Source organism: Panthera leo, chromosome C2 (genome assembly GCF_018350215.1).
Source record: "Panthera leo isolate Ple1 chromosome C2, P.leo_Ple1_pat1.1, whole genome shotgun sequence".
Taxonomy (NCBI): Eukaryota; Metazoa; Chordata; class Mammalia; order Carnivora; family Felidae; genus Panthera; species Panthera leo.
In genome coordinates this window covers 94,357,400-94,378,606 of record NC_056687.1, presented here as the reverse complement: position 1 = coordinate 94,378,606, position 21,207 = coordinate 94,357,400, and the positions used below count along the sequence as shown (strand labels likewise).

At 41.0% G+C, this 21,207-nt stretch overlaps 1 protein-coding gene across 4 annotated transcripts in view; it reads right to left on the bottom strand.

Annotated features, from left to right (window-relative positions):
• Nucleotides 1-789: 789 nt before the first annotated feature.
• PLD1 (phospholipase D1) overlaps nt 790-21,207 on the bottom strand; it is a 199,345-nt gene continuing 178,927 nt past the window's right edge. For all 4 annotated transcript variants that reach the window (XM_042955226.1, XM_042955227.1, XM_042955224.1 and 1 more), the window contains 3 exons: nt 15,910-16,063; nt 7,905-8,022; nt 790-6,014 (listed from right to left, as the gene is read on the bottom strand). In XM_042955226.1, the coding sequence (XP_042811160.1) occupies nt 5,790-6,014; nt 7,905-8,022; nt 15,910-16,063 (497 nt within the window). In that variant the 3' untranslated portion in view covers nt 790-5,789. The remainder of the gene's footprint in view (nt 6,015-7,904; nt 8,023-15,909; nt 16,064-21,207) is intronic.

The following is a 21,207-nucleotide window of genomic DNA, read 5'->3' as shown; positions in this document are numbered from 1 at the left end:
GGTGAGCTCTTGAATGCTGAAGCCCATGCTTTTCCCCACTGGTGTTTGCTTTAGTCCCACACCTATACCTCATGCACATGGGAGTTGTATGTAAGCCTCCAGAGTCTTGAATTGGGGGGAAAGGCAGTCTTAGGGCCATGACGACATCCTGAATATGGAACTACAAAGCTACAGAATAAGCTAAAACATGTAAAGTGTTTAGAAGAGGCCCCGGCCAAGACAGTTGTTGGGCACTCCCAACTCACTAGAATGTGGGCACCATCAAGGGCCACCTGGTCTGTTCACTGATGTACCCCAGCACTCCCACTGGCTTTGCTCAAATATGTGCTTATTAGAAGCTGGCTTGGTCTTTTATTTTTTAATTAAAAAATTTTTTTTAATGTTTATTTTTGAGAGAGAGAGAGAGAGAGAGAGAGCAGGGGGGTGGGCAGAGAGAGAGGGAGGGAGACACAGAATGCAAAGCAAGCTCCAGGCTCCAAGCTACTAGCACAGAACCTCATGTAGGGCTTGAACCTATAAACCGTGAGATCGTGACCTGAGCCACACAGGCACCCCTGTGTTGGTCTTTTAAAAGAAATTCACCACATCACTACATCATCATACCTCATAGGTGACAGAGGCCTGGGAGTTGCAGAGGATGCTGAGACTCTGAGGCTCACCCTCATGGGGACCCATGACTGTTGTGTGGGGTAGGACTCCACAGACACACATTTCTGTCTCAAGCTCAGACTTGAGACCAAAACCTCCATGCAGAATGAGGAATCTGGTTTGCAAATGAAGGGACACTGCTGATTTCACACTTTTAATTATTTAATTAATGAGTATTTACATTTTTAAAAAAGCAGTTAAGGGACCAGGCGTAGAGAGCATTGATTGTGAGGCAGGGAATGGATACACGTATCATTTCCAATGCTTAACAGATGGAAAATTCAGGGGAAATCGAGTCTCCTGAGTTCACGGTTCTCATTCAATACAAATCCTTCAGCCTATCCATCGTCTTTTTTTTTTTTTTTTTTTTGAACACTTGAGTTACAAACATTGTCACCCATGTATAAGTCCTCAGCTGGGAGAGGCCTGCTTTAGCTGACAACATCTCTTTCCAGAACCAAAAACCATGTGATTTTATTCCTGGAAGGACTTGACCTTGTTCTTAGAATAAATCCATTTTCATATGTTGGGTCCTGGGATAGGGAGACTTGAAAACCTTCTTATGGAAGAGGTTAAAACTCATCCAAATCTGCTTGGTTGAGGTACTCTGTCTGGACATTCTCTGCTCTCTCTGGAGGAAGGACCAGTAGGCTCTTCTTAAAGATGGTGAATATTTTAAGATTTGTGGATCATTTGGTCATGAATGCATGTAAATGAATGGACATGGCTGTGTTCAAATAGGGCTTTACTTACAAAAACAGAAGGCCCCGCTTGGTTTGCCAAGTGCTGCAGTAGAGGTGAGGCTCGGAGCCTGAGTTCTGTCCAGAATATCTAAATGTTCTGAATGGATGTTCATCGCCAAGTATGTTTTCTGTGTCAGTAACATGTGCTCCAACTGCAATACTTTGTTATGAGGTTTTACAACAGTTTAGGAGATCTGTACCTTTGGCCCAGACTATTTTGTGTGAAGGATCCAAGTAGATATACATTAGGAGGGCATGATGTTCTATTCCCTAGTGGGGAGCAGAATTAGGGTGACATTCACTTATGTGCATTTATCTAGAATAAAGTGAGCAATTATAGTTGCTTGGGGATAGGAAAGAGTAACTAAGCCTGGATTTTGGTTGAATTGCCATCCTAGTCTCTGACTTTACACCTTCCAAATGATCAGCATGACAAATTTTCATTTATCTTGTGTTTGATTACTTTTTTTAAGTTAAAAATTAAAAATAGTATTAGGGAAAAAAAAAATAACCTGTAAGAAATTAAGCGATAAAACGTTTGGCTCCTTTCATGAATGCTTCCAATCTCAAGTCAGAGTCTGTACTATCTCACGTATGAATTGAATGCCATTAGGAATCATTTTATGGTATCTTCCCACCCCCCTAAAAATAATGTAAATTCCCTGACTTTTCACCTGCAACTTTTTGAGAGATGTTGATGAATTCCTTTTCCAGTGAATTTCTAGATTCAAGAATTTCTCAACACTCATCCATTTTAAATTTCCAAGCTGCCAGTAGTAATTGGTCTCAGAGGATCTTGCAAGGAAATAAAAAATATATTCCTAAGCACACTTAAAGTCCTTTAGCATTTGCTCGTTTTATACAAGAGAGAGTAGAGAGGGATGAAAAGATGTGAAGGATCCTCTTTACCCCTGCTACAGAGGGTGACAGACATCAGAAAAGGCTCAAGTGCCACATCAGATTGGGGATGTTAAAAAGAACGATTACCTCTGTTAAAAAAATAATAATATTTTGTCAGTCACTTAAAAGTAGAAGTTAAACTGAAGATTCGTTGTGGAGGCCTAATTTTTTTTTTTTTTTCCGGAAACCCTTTCCTTGTCCTCTAAAACGTTTTACATAATAAGGAGGTGCTCTGCATGGGGCCAGGGGCTGAAGGAAGAAGGAGTCAGGAGAAGTGGAAAGAAGTGTAGGTTCTTCAAGTCTACACAAATTTGTTCGCAGATGGTCTTAATCTGCAGAAAGGCTTCTCAGCTTGCCGTTTTCCTCTGGGAGACTGTTCGTTCATGATATATTACAATTGCTCAAGTTATTACATAAGAGATTAACTCTTCATGTTTTTGACTACCTACAGATGAAATTTTCTTCCAAAGGTGTTAGTAAAATAAAACCATTATTTTGTATTACAATGTGCCCCTCAAAGTAAAATAAAACCATTATTTTGTATTACAATGTGCCCCTCAATTATCTAACGGCCACCTCTCCAAGCCTCTGCATGATGCATCAGAGCTGAGAGTTAAGAACATTCCAAGGAAGGGTGAATCACTGAGTGGACACTTAATACAGAGCAAATGCCTGCATCAGACCTGCTATGTTGAGTATCCTCCAACAACTAAGCTTGGATAACCTGAATAGCTTTGCTAGCTACCCTACTTTCTACCATTCGTTTCGTATGATCAGAGGATTTTTTTCCTTCTTGAAAACAAAAATTATTACAGAGATGATCAGAGTATTGGGTACAGCATTTATAGGTGCTTCAGAGGATTACAGTCAATTTAAAATGTTGAGCAGATTCATAAAATGTTGAGCCTTTTGCAAGGCTTTGAATCCTTTGCAATTTAAAGTTGATACCAGTATTGCAATGTTAAAGTATTTGAACTTCTATTAGGTAGTAGCAGTGTCGGGATGATGGGTAATTAGGCCGTGCAGTATACCTCGTGTCCACATCTCATGTGACTTCTGCAGAATGCTGCGCTATGTAAGCTGCTATTGCAAATAGGCAACTATTGCGTGGAATGTTCCACAAGATCCGCCAAGTAAAGCCGGTAGCCTCCCATCTTTGCAGATAAACATCTTGCCTTTGAGGAGATGCAGGGGAAAGAAAACTTGCCACTGAAACCAACAGTAAGATTTCTTGTCTGAGACTCCACAAATCTGTCATTTCATTAGCTCTCCCCTCGACTTCGTTGATTCACCTAACAAAGAGTTACTAAGCCCCTCCTATGTGCCAGGTACTGTTTCAGCTCTGCAGATACACTAGGAACAAAACACAGCAAAGTCCCTGCCCCGTGGAGCTTACATTCAAGCAGGGGGAGACAGATGAGCACATGAGTACATCACACGACATATCCTGCCTGAAATCTGTTTACTGCATCTCCTTGCATTTGGACAATGTTGAAGTCAAGGGAGAGGCCAGTAATGAACCACAGCAATTTCATTAGTCCTGCCTCCACCATCTCTCAGTTGAGTGAAACTCAAGTGAGTCCTTCAAACAATCTGGGCCTCAGTTTCCTCATCTATAAAATGGGGAGAGGTTGGCTTATGTGATTTTTTTTAAAAGAGAAGAGGTGCTTTTAGGCTTTTATTTTTCATGGTGTTAAAGGAGCATCTTGCACAAAATCAAAAGCCAGCATGTTGACTGTTCTACAGTTTACAAAATATTTAAAAGTAAACTATAAGACGTCCTTAGGTATTCCATATACACTCAGCACTTTCAATGCCAATCTAAACTTCATAAGTAGCAAATGTCTTACGTACAGCTGCTATAGAATGAAGTCATTTTTCACCATCTTCAGCTATCTGAGAAACTATTTATTCATAAAGCACAGTTCTACCTCATTAGTCTGAAATGTTCTCTGGATGTGAAATCCTTTTGTGAGTGTGACACTCTCTCCTACCCACCCAGATTATTGACTTTGTGCTCCTGTTTAACCTTTTCCATTGGCCTATTAGCTCCACGAAAATGGATTGGGTCTTTGCCTCTTTGAAGAATGGCTCAAATGAGGTTCTGCCCAGGTAATCCATACATGTGTGATCAATGCCCCCACACCATGTTTTATGAGCACAGGCCTTTTGGGAACCTACATCAACTCTTTAGGCTAGAAGAATAGTTCTGCTTTGTAAAATTAGAGCTATGGTGTTCCAAAGGGTATGCTAGAATTCAAAAAGGAAAAACGGGTTTCCAGAACAATTCATAGACCAGGATGATGTGAATTAATTAAGATCCTAACCTCTTTAGAAGCCTGGTGGAATGTTAATGTATATTGAATAATGCAAGTTAAGTAGCACATATTTTGCAATCAATTAATTTTTCTTAAAGAAGATAATATAGCTGGAGAGCTGAATGTCAACTAAGGTTAGGCTCCTAACTTATTAATGTGGTAGGAGTTATGAAGCCTCTGATTCTCTTGAAAGACAAAATGCATTCACTGGTCTGATTTTCAAATGCAGAAACTCAAATTTCAATCAATCCAGCAGCCAAGGATGATAGGACATTTTCCAGGACTATAAGAAATCTCCTCTTCTTATCTGAATCAGATCCCTGCTGACACCTTGGAGGTTTCTGAAGGCTGCATGCTCTGAGTTTTATCAGTTGCTGTGTAATGAAATATCCTATATATGTTTTCAAATTTGATCAGGTGGGCCCTATCAAAAGAACATATCTTGTCACTGCCTTTGGAGGCAAAGTGAAATCTCTGCCTCAATAACCAAATTTAATTCCTTCCTATTCCTCTGTGGTGTTAAGATCTATAGTGTCAATGTTATCAGAAGTACCTAACATGGGCTGCTATGTACATAGCATCTGCCCTGTGCCTTCAGCCACTGAAAAGGAATAAGGCCCACATCTTGGGTGGGTAAACACTATGACTTCAGTATCAGATGGGCAGGGGTATCTCAAGTAACCTTGAAGAACCTGGAAGCAGCCTCACAACATCTCCTATTATTAAACGATGTCTCAAACAGTGTCTGTATGCACTATGAAATGAGGGCAGGTCCAGCAGTCACCAGCTGCATAAATGAAGGTCAGAGGAGAACAAAAAGGTTTAGACAATTTTTGCCTACCTGGATCACAGGTACAGGTAAATTCTTGTTAGTAAAGGAAATGCATTTTGGTGTACATCATGGAATTTGAGTATGTGTTTAAGTTGTTGAGCATACGTTACCATTAAGAATGCAGTCCCTTTTTACAAGGATAAGCACGAGGAATTATAAAGCCCACCTGATGTTCAGTATCCTTCTATCAGTAGGACCACAGCCCTGCCCAGCCAATCCAAAGGGTCTGTAGGTTGGATACAATAGTGCATCGGGGCTGGCTTTGGCTGTGAGGGTCTCCAGAAAGTCACTGTGTGTGCAGTGTACCCTTCAAGGTGGGAGTCCTTGAGCTGCAAATGAATAGAACCCTTAAGTCCAAACCTCTGTGGGCACTATGGCTTCTTTGGTTCCAACGGAAGGCAGTAGGCTTTCTTCAGACAAGAAATAAAAGGGGAATTGCACCAAGAACCCACGGATCTTTTTCAGTTCTTCCTCGGCTCTAATGGGATCCTCCTTTGCTAATATGGGCTTGCTAATAAAGTCTCTCAATTGAATTAAATTGTGTACTTCATCATTGGGAAGGCACCGGAACACCTGATTAAAACACAAATGGGAAGAAACTAGGTCATAAGTCTAAAAGGAAAGATATCCCCTTATGGAAAAATACTAATTCCAACAGACAAAATCTTTGCTTTATGAAACACGTATTAGTTTTATGCTACAGCACAGACCTCACTGAAGAATTGCTTCTCTTATTTGCTCCAAAGAAACTACTAGATTTGTTTCCATCAAAAAAAAAAGCCATAGATAGATCCTTCTATATGATCTACACAAGTCATTGACTTCAGGATAAAGTCAAGCTAGTGGTACAGGAATTCCACTGATGTTATTCCACACTAAGGTTAAGTTTTTGGATAATACGGATAATAATTCCCCCAATTTCACTGGAGGTTCTGCTCTAAGAGGAAAATTGCATATTATATTTTCTCTTAGCTTTTTATTTTCAAAAATGTTCATATCTGTACCTGTATTAAAGTTATCAATTGTACTCTTATTTTGCTAATTGAAAATGAGCTTCATATATCAGAATACTTCCCTCCTGAACACTTCAGCATGTATTAAGGATAAGGATGCACCTATATAACCACAATACCATTCTCACGCCTCAGAAAATCAATTTGAAGTCATTTAAGATATAGTCCATATTCAGATTTTCCCTATTATTACTCCCTAAATGCTTTCTATAGCTGCTATCCCACCCTCCCCCCAAGGATCCAAACAAGGCTGTGCACTGCATTTTTAAAATTACATTAAAATTTTTTTTTAATGTTTATTTTTGAGAGAGAGAGACAGAGAAAGAGAGAGAGAGAAAGAGAGAGAGAGAGACAGAGCTCGAGAGGGGAAGGGCCAGAGAGAGAGGGAGACACAGAATCTGAAGCAGGCTCCAGGCTTGGAGCTGTCAGCACAGAGCCTGATGTGGGGCTTGAACTCACAAACTGTGAGATCATGACCTGAGCCGAAGTCAGACGCTTAACCGACTGAGCCACCCGGGCACCCCTAAAATTACATTTTAAAATATTCCATGCACATGACCTATTTGATCATGGCCTTGAGTCCTCAGTATGAAATAAGGCTATGTAGATTGTCATGTTTCATTAGGAATGATGAATTCTCCATCCTGGAAAGGACTCTGGCAGTCATGAAGAAGAAAACACATTCTTATGCAACTTCTGAAAGATGGTCAGTGGATCTCAGCTTGAATATTTTCTGTGACAGAAAACTGGCTACTTCATGAAGTAACCTGTTCCACTGTTGGACACCTCTTGATTCTTCTACATTTTTTTATCATAACCATGGACAAAACTTACCAAAAGATACATTTGGCTTCCCTAACATATGGAGCTGGTTTTAAAACACCCTTCCAAAATGAGAGCTGTCCAACAGAGGAAGTGTTTCATTATTAATAAGTTTCATCATAAGGATGGATGCCATTTACTATGCACTATGTGCTAACTGCATTTAAAAGACTATTCTTTATTTTCATAACCGCCCTATCCCTCTCAGTTTATAGAAGAAAGGAGGGCTCAGAAAGTCAAATCACTACACACAAAATTGTATCACCAGCAAGTGGGCGAGCTGGGTTGTACCCCAGTCTGACTCATTTTAGGATCCCATCTGCTTCTTTTCTCTTTGTTGCTAGACATGTCCAAAGGCTGGATAACCACCTGCTAAGGATGCTCATGATGGGATCCCAGCGTCAGATCAGAGATCAGAATGTCACTAATGTCTCTTTGAAAACATAATTCATGATACTTTTTGGCTTTGTTTTTCAATGTCTACAAAGAGGTATTTTATTACAACTTGGAAATGTACCAGTTTTTTACACTCATTAAGAATACTCTGTCCCAATAATATGCAGAAATAATGATGTGTTTTTGTGACGTGATTCAATTAAAAAAGGTGGTGGTGATATGCAAACCTCACCTTATCATAAATTGTAGCATTTCGAGCTGCCGTTGCAACCCATACCTCCTTGAAGAATTTGTCACTCACTGGATCCTGAATGTTTTCGCTTGGGTCAGAAAGATAGCCAAGGACAACCCTGAAATACAAGCACCCTGTGAAATGAGTAACTGACATAAAGAAGTTTGCAGCAGGTATTGTTTCAAATAGTAATGCAATTCAGGCACTCAACCAGAGAAGTCCATTTTTTTTTTAAAGAAAATCAAAGAAGCCATTAAAACTGTGTGTGTATGTGTGTGTGTGTGTGTGTGTGTGTGTGTGTGTGTGTGTGTGTAAAACCTTAGCTGCAAAACAAAACAAAACAAAACAAAACAAAACAAAACCTAAGTTGTTTGATGCTTGAAAGTCTTAACTATTGGATAGACAGAAAGACCTTAATTTAGTTCCAAGAGAATCCTTGGAATTTGGCCTAAGGGGGTGAGAACCTTGGAGGATAGGGTTAGCATTCAAGACATGGGCCAGCAAATGTGCTAAACCCTTTCCAAGAACTGTCTCAGTAAATCCTCAATAATCTCATAAGGAAGCAACTATTATTATCTTCATTTTACAAATAAGGGAACTAAGGCACAGAGAGGATAAGTAATTTGTTCAAGGTCATACAGCTGGTAAGCTGCAGATCTGGGACTCCAGACCATCTGACTCCAAAACGTGTGTTCTTAACCACAGTGATGTATCCCTTTTTCTTCCCTCCCTCCCCTTTTCCCTCCCTTCTCCCCTTCCTCCCTTCCTCCCTTCTCTTGGGCCAAGAACAATGCCAAACTCTAGGGTACAGAAATGAATACAAAAGACGTGGAGCCTTTTTGGGTAAAGTTAAATTTAATGGGGAAGACCAACAATGAATAAATAGTCATCCTTAAAAAGAATGAATGAAAATACTGAGTGTGCTTTAAAAGCATGAGATGGGAGTAGTCAGGGAGTGTTCCCCCACCCTTCCTGTTTACCTGACCCCACCTCCTATCTTTTAGGATTTGGTGCAAGTCTCCCCCTTGATTCCTGGCTTCCCCTTCTCTCATCTCCCATTTTTCTCTTTCAGTCCCCAGAAATGTGAATCTTCTTCTGCTCCCCCACTGCACTTTACCTATGCTTTGTTTTATCAGAACACCTGCAGTCCTTTATACACTTTTTGTTTTTAGCAGCTCTCTGTACCACTTCTAGCATATGAATTCTTTAAGAGAGCATGACTTGGCTACTCTCATATCTCCAGAGTGCCTGGCAAAAAAGAAACCACATACTAGATGTTGTCTGACTTGATCCTATATAAGCGGTGGTCTAGAAATAACAAGAAATTCTCAGGCAAAGCAAGCTAAGTTTTAGAGGTTGTATTTGAAAATGATAAAAGCCCGTGTTTATAGAAGGCCCTGGAGTAAAAAAACAAAAACAAACAAACAAACAAAAAGCATTTACACCTCAATCCTGTGAGGCAGACGGTACAGGGTTCCCATTTTGCAGACGGGAAGCTAAAGTTTGGAGACATACTGCTAACAGATCGAGATTTCAAATGGAGTCTAAAGCCCTTTCTCACATGCCTGATAGGTTCAAAGAAGATCAAAAAGGCTAGTGTTACATTGAAAACAGAAGTAAGGAAATAGGTCTCAGAAGGACTTTGTATTTTACACTGAGTGAAACTGGGACAGATTGCAAACACTGGAGCAGAGGAGTGGCAAGACCTGATTGACATATGAAAACACGGCTGCTGTATTGAGAGCAGGGCAAGGGTTGCAGCAGGGAGGACACTTAGGACTTCCTGCAGTAATCTTGGTGACAGATGATGGTGGCCTGGGCGGTGGAGAGGCAGGCAGAGCCACCAGGTTTTATCGATAAAGTAGACGTATGATGCGGGAACAAGTGAAGCATCAGGGATGACTAAAAGGGTTTGGCTTGGGGGATCCTGGATGGCTTAGTTGGTAAAGCGTCCGACTTCAGCTCAGGTCACGATCTTGCAGGTTGTGAGTTCAAGTCCCGTGTCAGGCTCTGTGCTGACAGCTCACAGCCTGGAGCCTGCTTTGGAGTCTGTGTCTCCCTCTCTCTGCCCCTCCCCCGCTCATCTCTCTGTGTCTCTCTCTCTCAAAGATAAACAAACATTAAAAAAATTAAAAAAAAAAGGGTTTTGGCTTGAGTAACAGATGAATGTAGTTGCCATTGGCCGACATGGGGACTTCTCTGTTGGTAGGGCCAGCTAGTGGGAGAAGACCAGGAATTGGATTTTGAACCTGTTGCGACTCCCATTAAACATTCATGTGGTAATGCAAAGTAGGCAGCTGGAGAAACGAATCTGGAGTTTGGGAGAGAGGGCCTGGCTGGAGATAGAAATTTGAGAATTGTCCCCATATTTATGTTCATAAAGCCGTGGGACCTTAACTGAGTTTACCAAAGGAGTGAGTATAGGACCTGGTGTGCCTCAACAGTGGGGAAGAGGAGGAGCATCCAGGGAGCCTGGAGAAAAGCCACGATGTCATGTCCCCGAGCCATGAGAACTGTGTCAACTTCAGAGGAGAATTGACTGTTGGATTCAACAGTGTGGAGGTCATTCTATTGTCACCCTCTCTGTATTTAAATATATGTAGATTTACATCGTCATTTTTTAAAATTTTATTTATTTATTTTTTTTAATTTTGAGAGAGAGACAGAGAGCAAGCCGGGGAGGGGCAGGAGCCAGTGAAACAGAATTCCAAGCAGGCTCCATGCTGTCAGCGCAGAGCCCGATGCAGGGCTCGAGCTCACGAACCAGGAGATCATGACCTGAGCTGAAGTCAACAGTCAGATGCTTAACCAACTGAGCCACCCAGGCACCCCTATATCTTCATTTTTAATGGTTGCAAAATCCCATAATGTGAAATTTCTTTAACTGATTATTTTATTATGACCTTTTGGATGGTTTCCAACTTTTCATTATTGGGAGCAACTTTACAATGAACATAATTTATTCATCATGTAGAATCCTTTGTGAATTTGTATGATTACTTCACCAGGAGAAATTTTAGAATTAAAATTTACTTCCAGAAAGGCTGTTCTGGCACATACACTGTAACTGTGCATATGTTCCCCAGTCATCTCCAACTTTATTAACTTCTGAAAAAGCTCAGCCAGGTTTACAGGGATAAAAGGACATCTCTTTTTAGTTTCAGTCTGCACTTTTCCCACTGTATAAAAATTCTGTAAAATAAATGGATTTGGCACTATGGGCTCACTAGGATTTTTAGGGTTTTACAACCTCAAAATTTTATGTCTACTTCAAATAATGTCTCCTTCAAACTACATAGGAATAACTTTTGAAAAAAAGGATCTAAGGGGTGATGTTTGCACACAGATGCCGGCTGTTCCTAAGACCCAAAGCAAAATGCGACTGTACCACATTTGAAAGACAGTGCAAGTTATGACAATGTATCACTTATAACAATACCTTTGATGGGGATCAGATACAACCAGCTGAAAACTTGGCCAAAAGAATATTTCTGTGACTTTGCTTTTAAATGAAAACAAGAGGTGACACAATGTGTCCACCAAGGTATCAGTTAAGAGCTTGTTTGTAGAATACGTATCTAAGTAAGTCTACAATAGATCATTTTTAATGATTTTTTTGTTTTATTTCATTTTGAGAGAGAGTGCACGTACAGATGCATACAAGTGGGAGAAGGGCAGAGAGAGAGAGGGAGAGAGAGAGAAAGGGAGAGAGAGAGAGAGAGAGAGAGAGAGAATCTCAAGTAGGTTCCATACTCAGCACAGAGCCTGACACGGGGCTTGATCTCACAACCCTGAGATCATGACCTGAGCTGAAATCATAACCAACTGAGCCACCCAGGCTCCTATAACAGATTGTTTTTAGTAATAAATTATTTGTCCTGTCAGTTTTTTAATTATAAGAGATTCATATTACAATGCACAGTACAAACACTATGAAGTCTTCTGGATATTCTTTTGAGGACTAAGGTTTAACAGAAATCTAGTCTGATTTAATGCTGGTGTGTATCATGGGAATTATTTAATGTTTGTTTATGCATCAGTGGGACAGGAAGAAAACTGCAGAAAATAGTTCCTGTTCTTTCCATTCCTCACGTCTATCACTTTAAATGATTCTGAGCTCTACTTGTGTGGATAATGGTTCCTGTTGAGTGATGGCTACATCTGTAAAGTTGGATAATTTTCTAGGACTTAATGAACTGTTCGGCACATGGCTGTGACATTAAGTGCAGTACCCTGATGTTTGGCTCTATTTAGAATTGATTTCACATTGAAATGTGTCTCTCTATTTCTATTCAAAAATAACCCAGATGGAAAATGGATGGAAGCTGCAATTTTGTGTGTGTGTGTGTGAGAAAATGGCTGTGCTCTAGGCCCCAATATTATCTTTGAGAACATTTCCTAATAAAATCAATCAAGGTTTTTTGTGGTGCTTTATACTATATTATCTGTGTTTGCCACTGGGACAACGTGAAAATGATTGTTCAAGGACAACTGCTTCTCTAAGACGCTTTGAAAATTGTCAGAAAAATAAAAGCACCTAAGAATATATTTAACACGAAATGCGTAGGATCAGCACTAAAAAGTTAAAATAAAACTCTAATGATTACTGAAGAGCAATGACCCCAATAATGAAAACCTTAGAGCTTTAGTAAAGAAAAATCCGAAAAGAATTTGAAAAAAACTGAAGCTTATACATTGTTCTTCAACAGGATGACTCAACACTATGAATATGTCCCTTCTTTTTATATTGATCTATAAATCTATTGTGTCCTCAACAACAACAAAAAACTTGAAGAGAGTGTGAATAAATATTCTCCAGTTCATGTGGAAGAGTGAATGTTTAAGAGCAGCCAAGATTATTCTGCCAAAGAATATTGATTTGGGAAGTGGGGTGGCAAGAAGCAGTATTCAAGTGCCCAGCTACAATTAAAGCGGTGTCACGCTGGGACAAGTAAGCAAACTACATTATCATGTAGTGGAGAGACTACAGGTAAAGTGAGGATTTATAGCCTTGTGATGTGTCATAAGGAGGCACTGCATGTCAGAGAGGCAGAGAATACTGCAGATCATTTAGTTCTGGATCAACTGGTAGGTTGGGAGGAAAAGTTAAGAGTCCCTACCTCATTTCTTACATGAAAATAAGCTACAGAGGTTAAATGTGAAGAGCAATATCAAAGAAGAACTAGAAGAACATATAGTATTTGATCTTGGGTTGGGGAAACCATATGAAGCATGCAAGAAAAGGAGGGGGAAAAACCTGTTAGATTTAATTAGTAAGAATTGAAGTTTCCCACAAATACTCTAAATATGATTTGAAGGCAACTGACAGATCAGATTTGCAACCAATGTGACAAAAGAATTAGCCTCTTATATACTTACATTACTTACAAATCATTCAAAGAAAGGGAAACATTCCAACAAAATGGGCAAAGGACACGAATAGGCTGGGTAATTTCCAGTGGAACAATTACAAGAACAATATGGCTAATGAACATTTTTTTTTAAAACCCTCAAAAAATGCAAACTAAAATAATGAAATTCCATTTGAAATCCAACAAATTGGCAAAGATAACATAAAATAATAGAACCCAGTGATGGTAGAGACAGGAGGAATGAGCCCTCTAAAGCATTACTCATGATAACAGCAAGAAGTTAGAGGGTAAAGGAAACAGCACACTTCCTTTGATTTGAAATTCCACAGTAAGGATCTAGTTAAGGAAACAATGAAGAAAGTAAATCAGATTTTGTCTACAAAAATACCCACCTCATTTATTTATTTTAAAGATTTTATTTTTAAGTGATCTCTACACCCAATGTGAGGCTTGAGCTTGCAGTCCTGAGATCAAGGGTCGCAGACTCCACAACTGAGCCAGCCAGGCATCCCTATACCACTTTTTTATATCTGTGAAAAACCTGACTATCAATGAGGTCTTATTATGTAAAGGAATTACAGCATACTCATATGATGTAACACAATGCATCATTAAATGTTATAGAGGAATACTTAATGACACAGAAAAGTGTGTGTAACATTACTTAAATAATAAAGAACTTCATAGGACTGTAAGATTCTAATTATGTTTTAAAAAAGAAATACACAATAGTAATATATATGTACAGAACAAAGTGGAATGATATACAGCAGATGTTAAAATTGCTAGCTCTGGGCAGTGGGATTACAGATAATTTAATTTTCTTTTCTTTACATTTTTTTACTGTATTTATTTTTGAGAGAGAGAGAGAGAGAGAGAGTGAGCACGAGTGGGGGAGGGGCAGAGAGAGAAGGGGACAGAGGATGCGTTGCGGGCTCTGTGCTGACAGCCCAATGTGAGGCCCGAACTCACAAACCATGAGATCGTGACCTGAGCCAAAGTCGAACACTTAATGGACTGAGCCACCCAGGCGACCCGATGAATTTAATTTTCTCATTGCTTACCTGTATTTGCCAAATCTTCTACAACAAAAATACGTTGTAATCAAAACCACCTACACCTTTTTAATTATACATTTAGAAAGTTATAAAGAAACTCGCCACTCTAAAGAGAATACTTCAGTTCTCATGGAACTGAAAAGACATTTTTTCTAGCTTACACGAAGAAATATTTGCTTCCTCATGTATGCTGCAGTAGGCAATCAATGGGTTGATTAACAGGGTACTAATTTTAATCTCTTCTGCACGAAACAAAACAACATTAGAAGCTAATTGAAATATCAATAGTTTGGGGAAAAAAATCTTACTGGCAAAACAATTAGTAACAAAAGCAATAAAAACTGTTAAGTAGTATTGACAGTCAGATTTTGAGGGATGGATTCGCTGAGCTCCTGGGGCAGAGAGGAGCAGAATGACCCCTCTCTGGAACTGAAGCTTATCTCGCTTCTCAAAAGCCAGAATCTGGATGTCGAGGTACCAAGGGAGTGGCTGGCAGTATTTTCAGGGAGCGAAGGACTCATTATGCGCCTATCTACAAGTGAACCCGTTTCCAAGCTCAACCACTCATGCCAGAAAAACTTAAAACAGCAGTGCTGTGAAGCATAGTATGCTTTCCCCAAATAGCTTAAAGCTTAATCAGGGACACTCGCTGCCCCTCGCTGTGGAGGCCACGGTGAAAACCCATCTCGGCAGATACAGCTCTAGAATCATGGAAATGTGGGCTTACTGTAAAGGCCTTGGGATGCAAGTGGTCAGGATCTTCTATTGGCCATGAGCAGAGTGACGGGATCTGAGCTAGGCTCTAGAAGGATCGCTCAGACCACCTAGACTAAAGGGGCTGGGGTGAGACTAGTTAGAGCCCAGCACCAGAAAGTTCTCAGAAACATTAACCCAACGAAAAGACTCCTTTAGGGGCATATAGCGCTTGCTTCCCAGCCCACTGTTCTCTTAGCTTGACCACAGATTAGTTTAAAACTCACATCTTCTTGGAGGAGATCAGGAATCTTTCGTGTCTGCACTGACACCCTCCTTTAATAATTTTTCTTACATCCCCGTATTATTGGGACTATTACAATTTTTAAACATGGACTTACTTTAAAAACCTTAAATAGACACAGATGGGTTGACCCAACCTGGTCCTAAATCAATGAATAAATTTAAAATGCTATTTGTCTCAATTACACATAAAAATAATAAAAACAGGGGTACCTGGGTGGCTCAGTCAGTTGAGCGTCTGACTCTTGATTTTGGCTCAGGTCACGATCCCAGGGTTGTGAGTTCAAGCCCCGTGTCAGGTTCCACGCTGGGTGTTCTCTCCCTCCCTCTGCCCCTCCCCCACTCATCTTCTATCTCTCAAAAGATAATAATAAAAAACGATTAAAATAGAGAATGTTTACGCCCCAGATAAAGTAATTTCTAACACTATTGGTGACTCACATCTCGTATTCTGGGAGATGCTGTTTTAGACGAAGAATCTGGGGGATGATATGACTGCTAAGGGCAGGAGATGGGGCTGGGTTTCAGCAAACACCACAGTGAAACCATGTAAGAAGGACACAGCTTTGGATGGCCCACCTGAAGCTCTGCAGCCGAAGTCCTTGGGCGAACCGGCCAGCTTGGTATTCTTCCCCATCCATTACTGAAGGGACTGTCTCTGTGTCCTGTACAATGACAGCCATTTCACTGTCACGCTTCCCCAGCATGCTTCGGTCGTTTATGTTGGCAGAGCCTATAAGGAGAACCAGTGACATGGGACAATATTCTCGTCATAGCAGACACGGTTGGTTGCCCTCCCCACTCAATTCTTCCTTGCTAAGAAAACCTTACTTTTGTTCAGGTTATCAAGAGATGCTGAGTTTTACGAAGAGGAGGCCCGCCCTAACCCAGGCATGAGTCTTGATCAGTCTAAGCCAGCCATGGTAATTTCATGATTTTTGCCCGTGACTGGCTTAGGAATGAGCACTTGACATGATTGTAGCCAGTGTGACATGAAGAAAAGTCTGCAGGGGCTTCTGAGAAAGTTTATCTCCTTCTTATAAACAGACACCAGCCTGGAATATGGTCTCTTCCAGCCTTTGGATATTCTGGCTTGAATGTTGGATGAAGACATGATGCCAGGAGCTGCTGCAGCCATTTTATAACCAAGAGGGGACAAGCAGACAAGTTGAAGAGAGTAGAGCAGAATGAAGAAAAACTCTGGGTCTTCAAGCCACTGAACTAGCCAACTTTCTTACCTTTTGGTGTGTAGAGTAATACATTTTCCTTATTGTCTCACACAATTCTAGCTGAGTTTTCATCTGGTGGCTCAAAGGATTCTAACTGATGTAATCATTAAGCATACAAAGAGAAAAGACACACCAGTTCAGAGTTCAGCCCAGTCAGCTTTTAGACTTAAGAATCAGACTCTGCAGAGTCTGATTACTTAACTCATGGTCATATATTTATGAATGCCAAACCCCAGGGTAGCCTCACAACTGAGAGAGTCCACTCTCCAATACGGATTATCATTAGTGGCTTTGGATTTAACATTCTCTTGCCTAACTTGTGTGGTATGCGAACAGCTTCTATCAACTTCCTTCCATGCTATTTTTAGATCCAAATGAGCTGAGAATGTTGACTTTCACATGTGAAGGGCAAGTATTTTAATATTAGTTCAACCTGTGCTTTCTCCACTCCTCTGCTGTGTATTCAGAAACCCCAGCACGTTTTTCTGCATTCATCACTATGGATTCATGTTTTTGAATCCTTGAGATGTCCTACAAACTACAGAAGGAACCTGACCTTTTCTCTTCCTCTTCCCCTAGTCACACATGCCACTGCTTCTGCAGACGCGGAGCAGAAGGGTTGGACTGAACAGGAGCAGAGGCTACCCTCTGTGACGGGGACAGTCAGGGTATAAGGTGACAGCAGCCCCGCCCTGAGACCAAATGGCAGCATGTTGTACGTGAGGAAAAGCTGGAGCCTTCCTAAAGAGATTTTACTGCCATTTGCCACAATATCGTCATGTAGTTAATACGGAAATCTATGATAACTATGGATGCGAATGGTGGTCCCATGGGGACCCTGGGTGACAAAGAAAGGATGGAGCAAGTACTTCACAGAAATCTGGGAGCACTATGGAGCTCTGTAAGGTGGGAACCATCGACACACTTTGTTTGGTTAGCAACAAATAGTCTTTTATGCATGTACTTACATTTTGATTTTTCTGTAAAATTTGTAGCCATATCCTTGGGCTTCACAGTTGGCCCAGCGTTAATTTGGACAGAGTCATTTAACCTTTTCCAGCTTTAATTTGATCTTTCATAAATTGAGATCATAATACAGATCTTGTAGGGTTCTTGTGAGAACTAAGTAAGACTATGTGAAAGAATTTAGTAATCTGTAAACTGCTCTACAATGTTTTTTATGTTTATTTATTTTGAGAGAGAGAGAGACAGAGAGAAAGCATGAGTGAGGGAGGGGCAAACAGAGAGGGAGAGAGACAGAATCCCAAGTAGGCTCTGCACGGTCAGCACAGAGTCCGACTCAGGGCTTGATCTCACAAACCGTGAGATCATGACCTGAGCTGAAATCAAGCGTCGGCCGCTTAACCGACTGAGCCACCCAGGTGCCCAAAACCATTCAATTTTTAGAGAATGACCTTTTCTAAGTCTGCTTTTTAGAAAACATTTTAAACATTGTGATATATAAAAAAAATACAAAAGAATGTATGCAAACATGTACGTACAAGTTAAATATGCGTATATGCACAATTTAAATGTATCCATATGTAGATAATCTTTTGAGATTTGCTTCTTTCATTCAGTATTATGTCTTTGGGATTTATCTGTGTCTAATAGTAATGCATTATTTTCCTTGAACGAGCACAGCAGGACTTATTTATTCATTCTACTGTTGATGGATGTTTTGGGTTATTTTTAGTGTTTTTCTATGATGCACAAACACTCTACATAGCGATCTGTTTCCTGTTGTGCACACGTGGGAGTTTACCAGTGCTCCATAGGAGTGGCGTCCCTGGTGCTCCAGCTTTGTCAATACCTGGATTGTCCAACTTTTACATTTTTGCCAAATGGTATTTTTAAAAGCTGTTCTTTGTGTCATATTAATGCAGATGAACGTCTTCTCCTATGTTTATGGGCCTCAGGTATGTCCTCTTTGGTGACATGCCTATACAATTCCTTTGCCCATTTTCCTTTGGATGTTTTTTCTTATTGATTTATGGTAGTATTTTGTAGGTTTTGAATATTGTGTTGCCATTATCCTTTTTTCAGTTTATGGTTTATGTTTTTATTCTCTTTAATAGTGCTTTTTAATGAATAAGGTTCTGAATTTTAATGCAGTTGGGTTTACCTGTCTTTTCCTTTTTGGTTTGTGTTTTAAAAAGTGTCTTGGGGCGCCCGGGTGGCTCAGTCGGTTGAACGTCCGACTTCGGCTCAGGTCATGGTCTCGCGGTTTGTGGGTTCGAGCCCCGCGTCAGGCTCTGTGCTGACAGCTCAGAGCCTGGAGCTTACCTCAGATTCTGTGTTTCCTCCTCTCTCTGCCCCTCCCATGTTCATGTCTATCTTTCACTGTCTCCCAATAAAAAATAAACATTTTTAAAAAAATAAAATAAATAAAAAGTGTCTTGTTTGAGAAATTGTGGATCTTTCTATGGGAGGCAGAAAAATGGCCCCCAAAGATGACTGACTGTGTTCTAATCCCCAAAGCCTAGGAATATGTTATGTTACACAGAAAAGGGGAATTAAGGTTGTTAATCAGCTGGCCTTAAAGCAGGGTGATGAACCTGGATTATCCAGGTGGGCCCAACACAGTCACAAGAGTATTTTTTTTTAATTCTTTCTGTTTTTAATGTTTATTTTTGAGTGAGAGAGAGAGAGAGAGAGAGAGCATGTGTGAGTGAGGGGCAGAGAAAGAGAGGGAGACGCAGAATCTGAAGCAGGCTCCAGGCTCTGAGTTGTCAGCACAGAGCACAACATGGGGCTCGAACCCATGAACCACGAGATCATGACCGGAGCCAAAGTCGGACGCTCAACCGACTGAGCCACCCAGGCGCCCCTCACAAGGGTCTTTAACAGTGAAGAGGATTCAGAGGGACATGTAATTAGAGAAGTTTGGGCTGAGACTTTTGGGAACTCTCGGAGAGAAACAAAGTTGCTGCTTCCAAGGATAGAGGAAGGGGGCCACTGACAGACTCTAGCACTGGAAAAGGCAAGGAATTAGCTTCTCTCTTGGAGCCTCCAGGAAGGAATGTAGCCCTGCTGACACCCTCATTGTAGCCCAGTGAGACCCACGTTGGACTTCTCATCTACAGAACTGTTGGGTAATAAATGACCACTAAGTTTGTAGTCATTTGTTTTAGCAGTCACAGACAACTAATTCACCAATTCTACTCTGTTTTAGCTGATTTGTTTTATCTCTCTTTTTTTAATGTTTATTCATCTCTGAGAGACAGAGAAAGACAGAGTGTGAGCAGGGGAGGGGCAGAGAGAGGGGGAGACACAGAATCTGAAGCAGGCTCCAGGCTCTGAGCTGTCAGCACAGAGCCCAACACGGGGCTCAAACCCACAAACCGTGAGATCATGACCTGAGCCGAAGTCGGATGCTTAACCGACAGAGCCACTCCGGTGCCCCTAGCTTGTTTTAAAGGAAACCTGATTCTTCTACGGAGTCCACATGTACTACTCAGTACTTTTTACCCACTTGTGTTCTCTGTTCTTCCAGTTCAGAATTTCTCAGCTTGGACTGCATGTGAGTGGCACCCACAAGGCTTTTAAAAATACTGGTGCCAGGGGCACCTGGGTGGCTCGGTCGGTTAAGAGTCCGACTTCAGCTCAGGTCATGATCTCGCGGTCCGTGAGTTCGAGCCCCACGTCGGGCTCTGTGCTGACTGCTCAGAGCCTGGAGCCTATTTCAGATTCTGTGTCTCCCTCTCTCTCTGCCCCTCCCCTGTTCATGCTCTGTCTCTCTCTGTCTCAAAAATAAATAAACATTAAAAAAAATTTTAAAAAATACTGGTGCCAAAAAAAAAAAAATACCTTGATGCCTGCACCCCAACCAGACCAATTAATCCTGGAATTTCCAGAAATAGGAACCAGTTTTCCCCCAGTACTCCTCCATCCCTTTATCCAGTAAGGCACCTTTTTTAGGGGATCCATTTTACAGTAAATTGTAGATATGGATAAACTTCCCCCCAAATTTTATACATAGATTTTATTTGAGAGAGAATAGGGGAGAGAGAGAATCTTAAGCAGGCTCCACACTCAGTGCAGAGCCCGACACAAAGCTCGATCCCATGACCCTGGGATCGTGACCTGAGCTGAAATCAAGAGTCTCAACCGACTGAACCACCCAGGCACCCCACTGATCTGTATTTTTAAAGCTCCCCAGTCAACTCTAATGCAGCCAGGGTTGGGATCTGTGGGATTAGGCTAAGTGTAGGCAGCCGTTCAACTACACACTTTCCTCAGCCATTCTCAAGCCTGTCCTTTAAGGACTGATACTCATTACTGCTACATAGTTTCCCACCTACCACTCTCATTGACGCCTCTGGACCCTCTTACTCCTGCTCGGCAATACCCACTCTGACCTTTCTGGTGTTAGGTGGAAAGAACACCTCCCTCCCCTCTAGACCTTGAGCCCTGTGGGGCAGTGGCATTGTTTGATTCAAGTTTTACGTCTCCCCATTGTGCTCTGTAGTGGATCACACACACACACACACACACAATCATTTCATTTAGTCAACACGATACTCCAATTCTCGTTAAGGAGAGCCTTGTTTTGTTTAGGAAAGCAAACAAAATGTTAGTTTGGTTAAGTGCCAATATTAAGATGGATTAGAAAAGTGGACTTGGTCACAGATTTCATGAGCAGCAG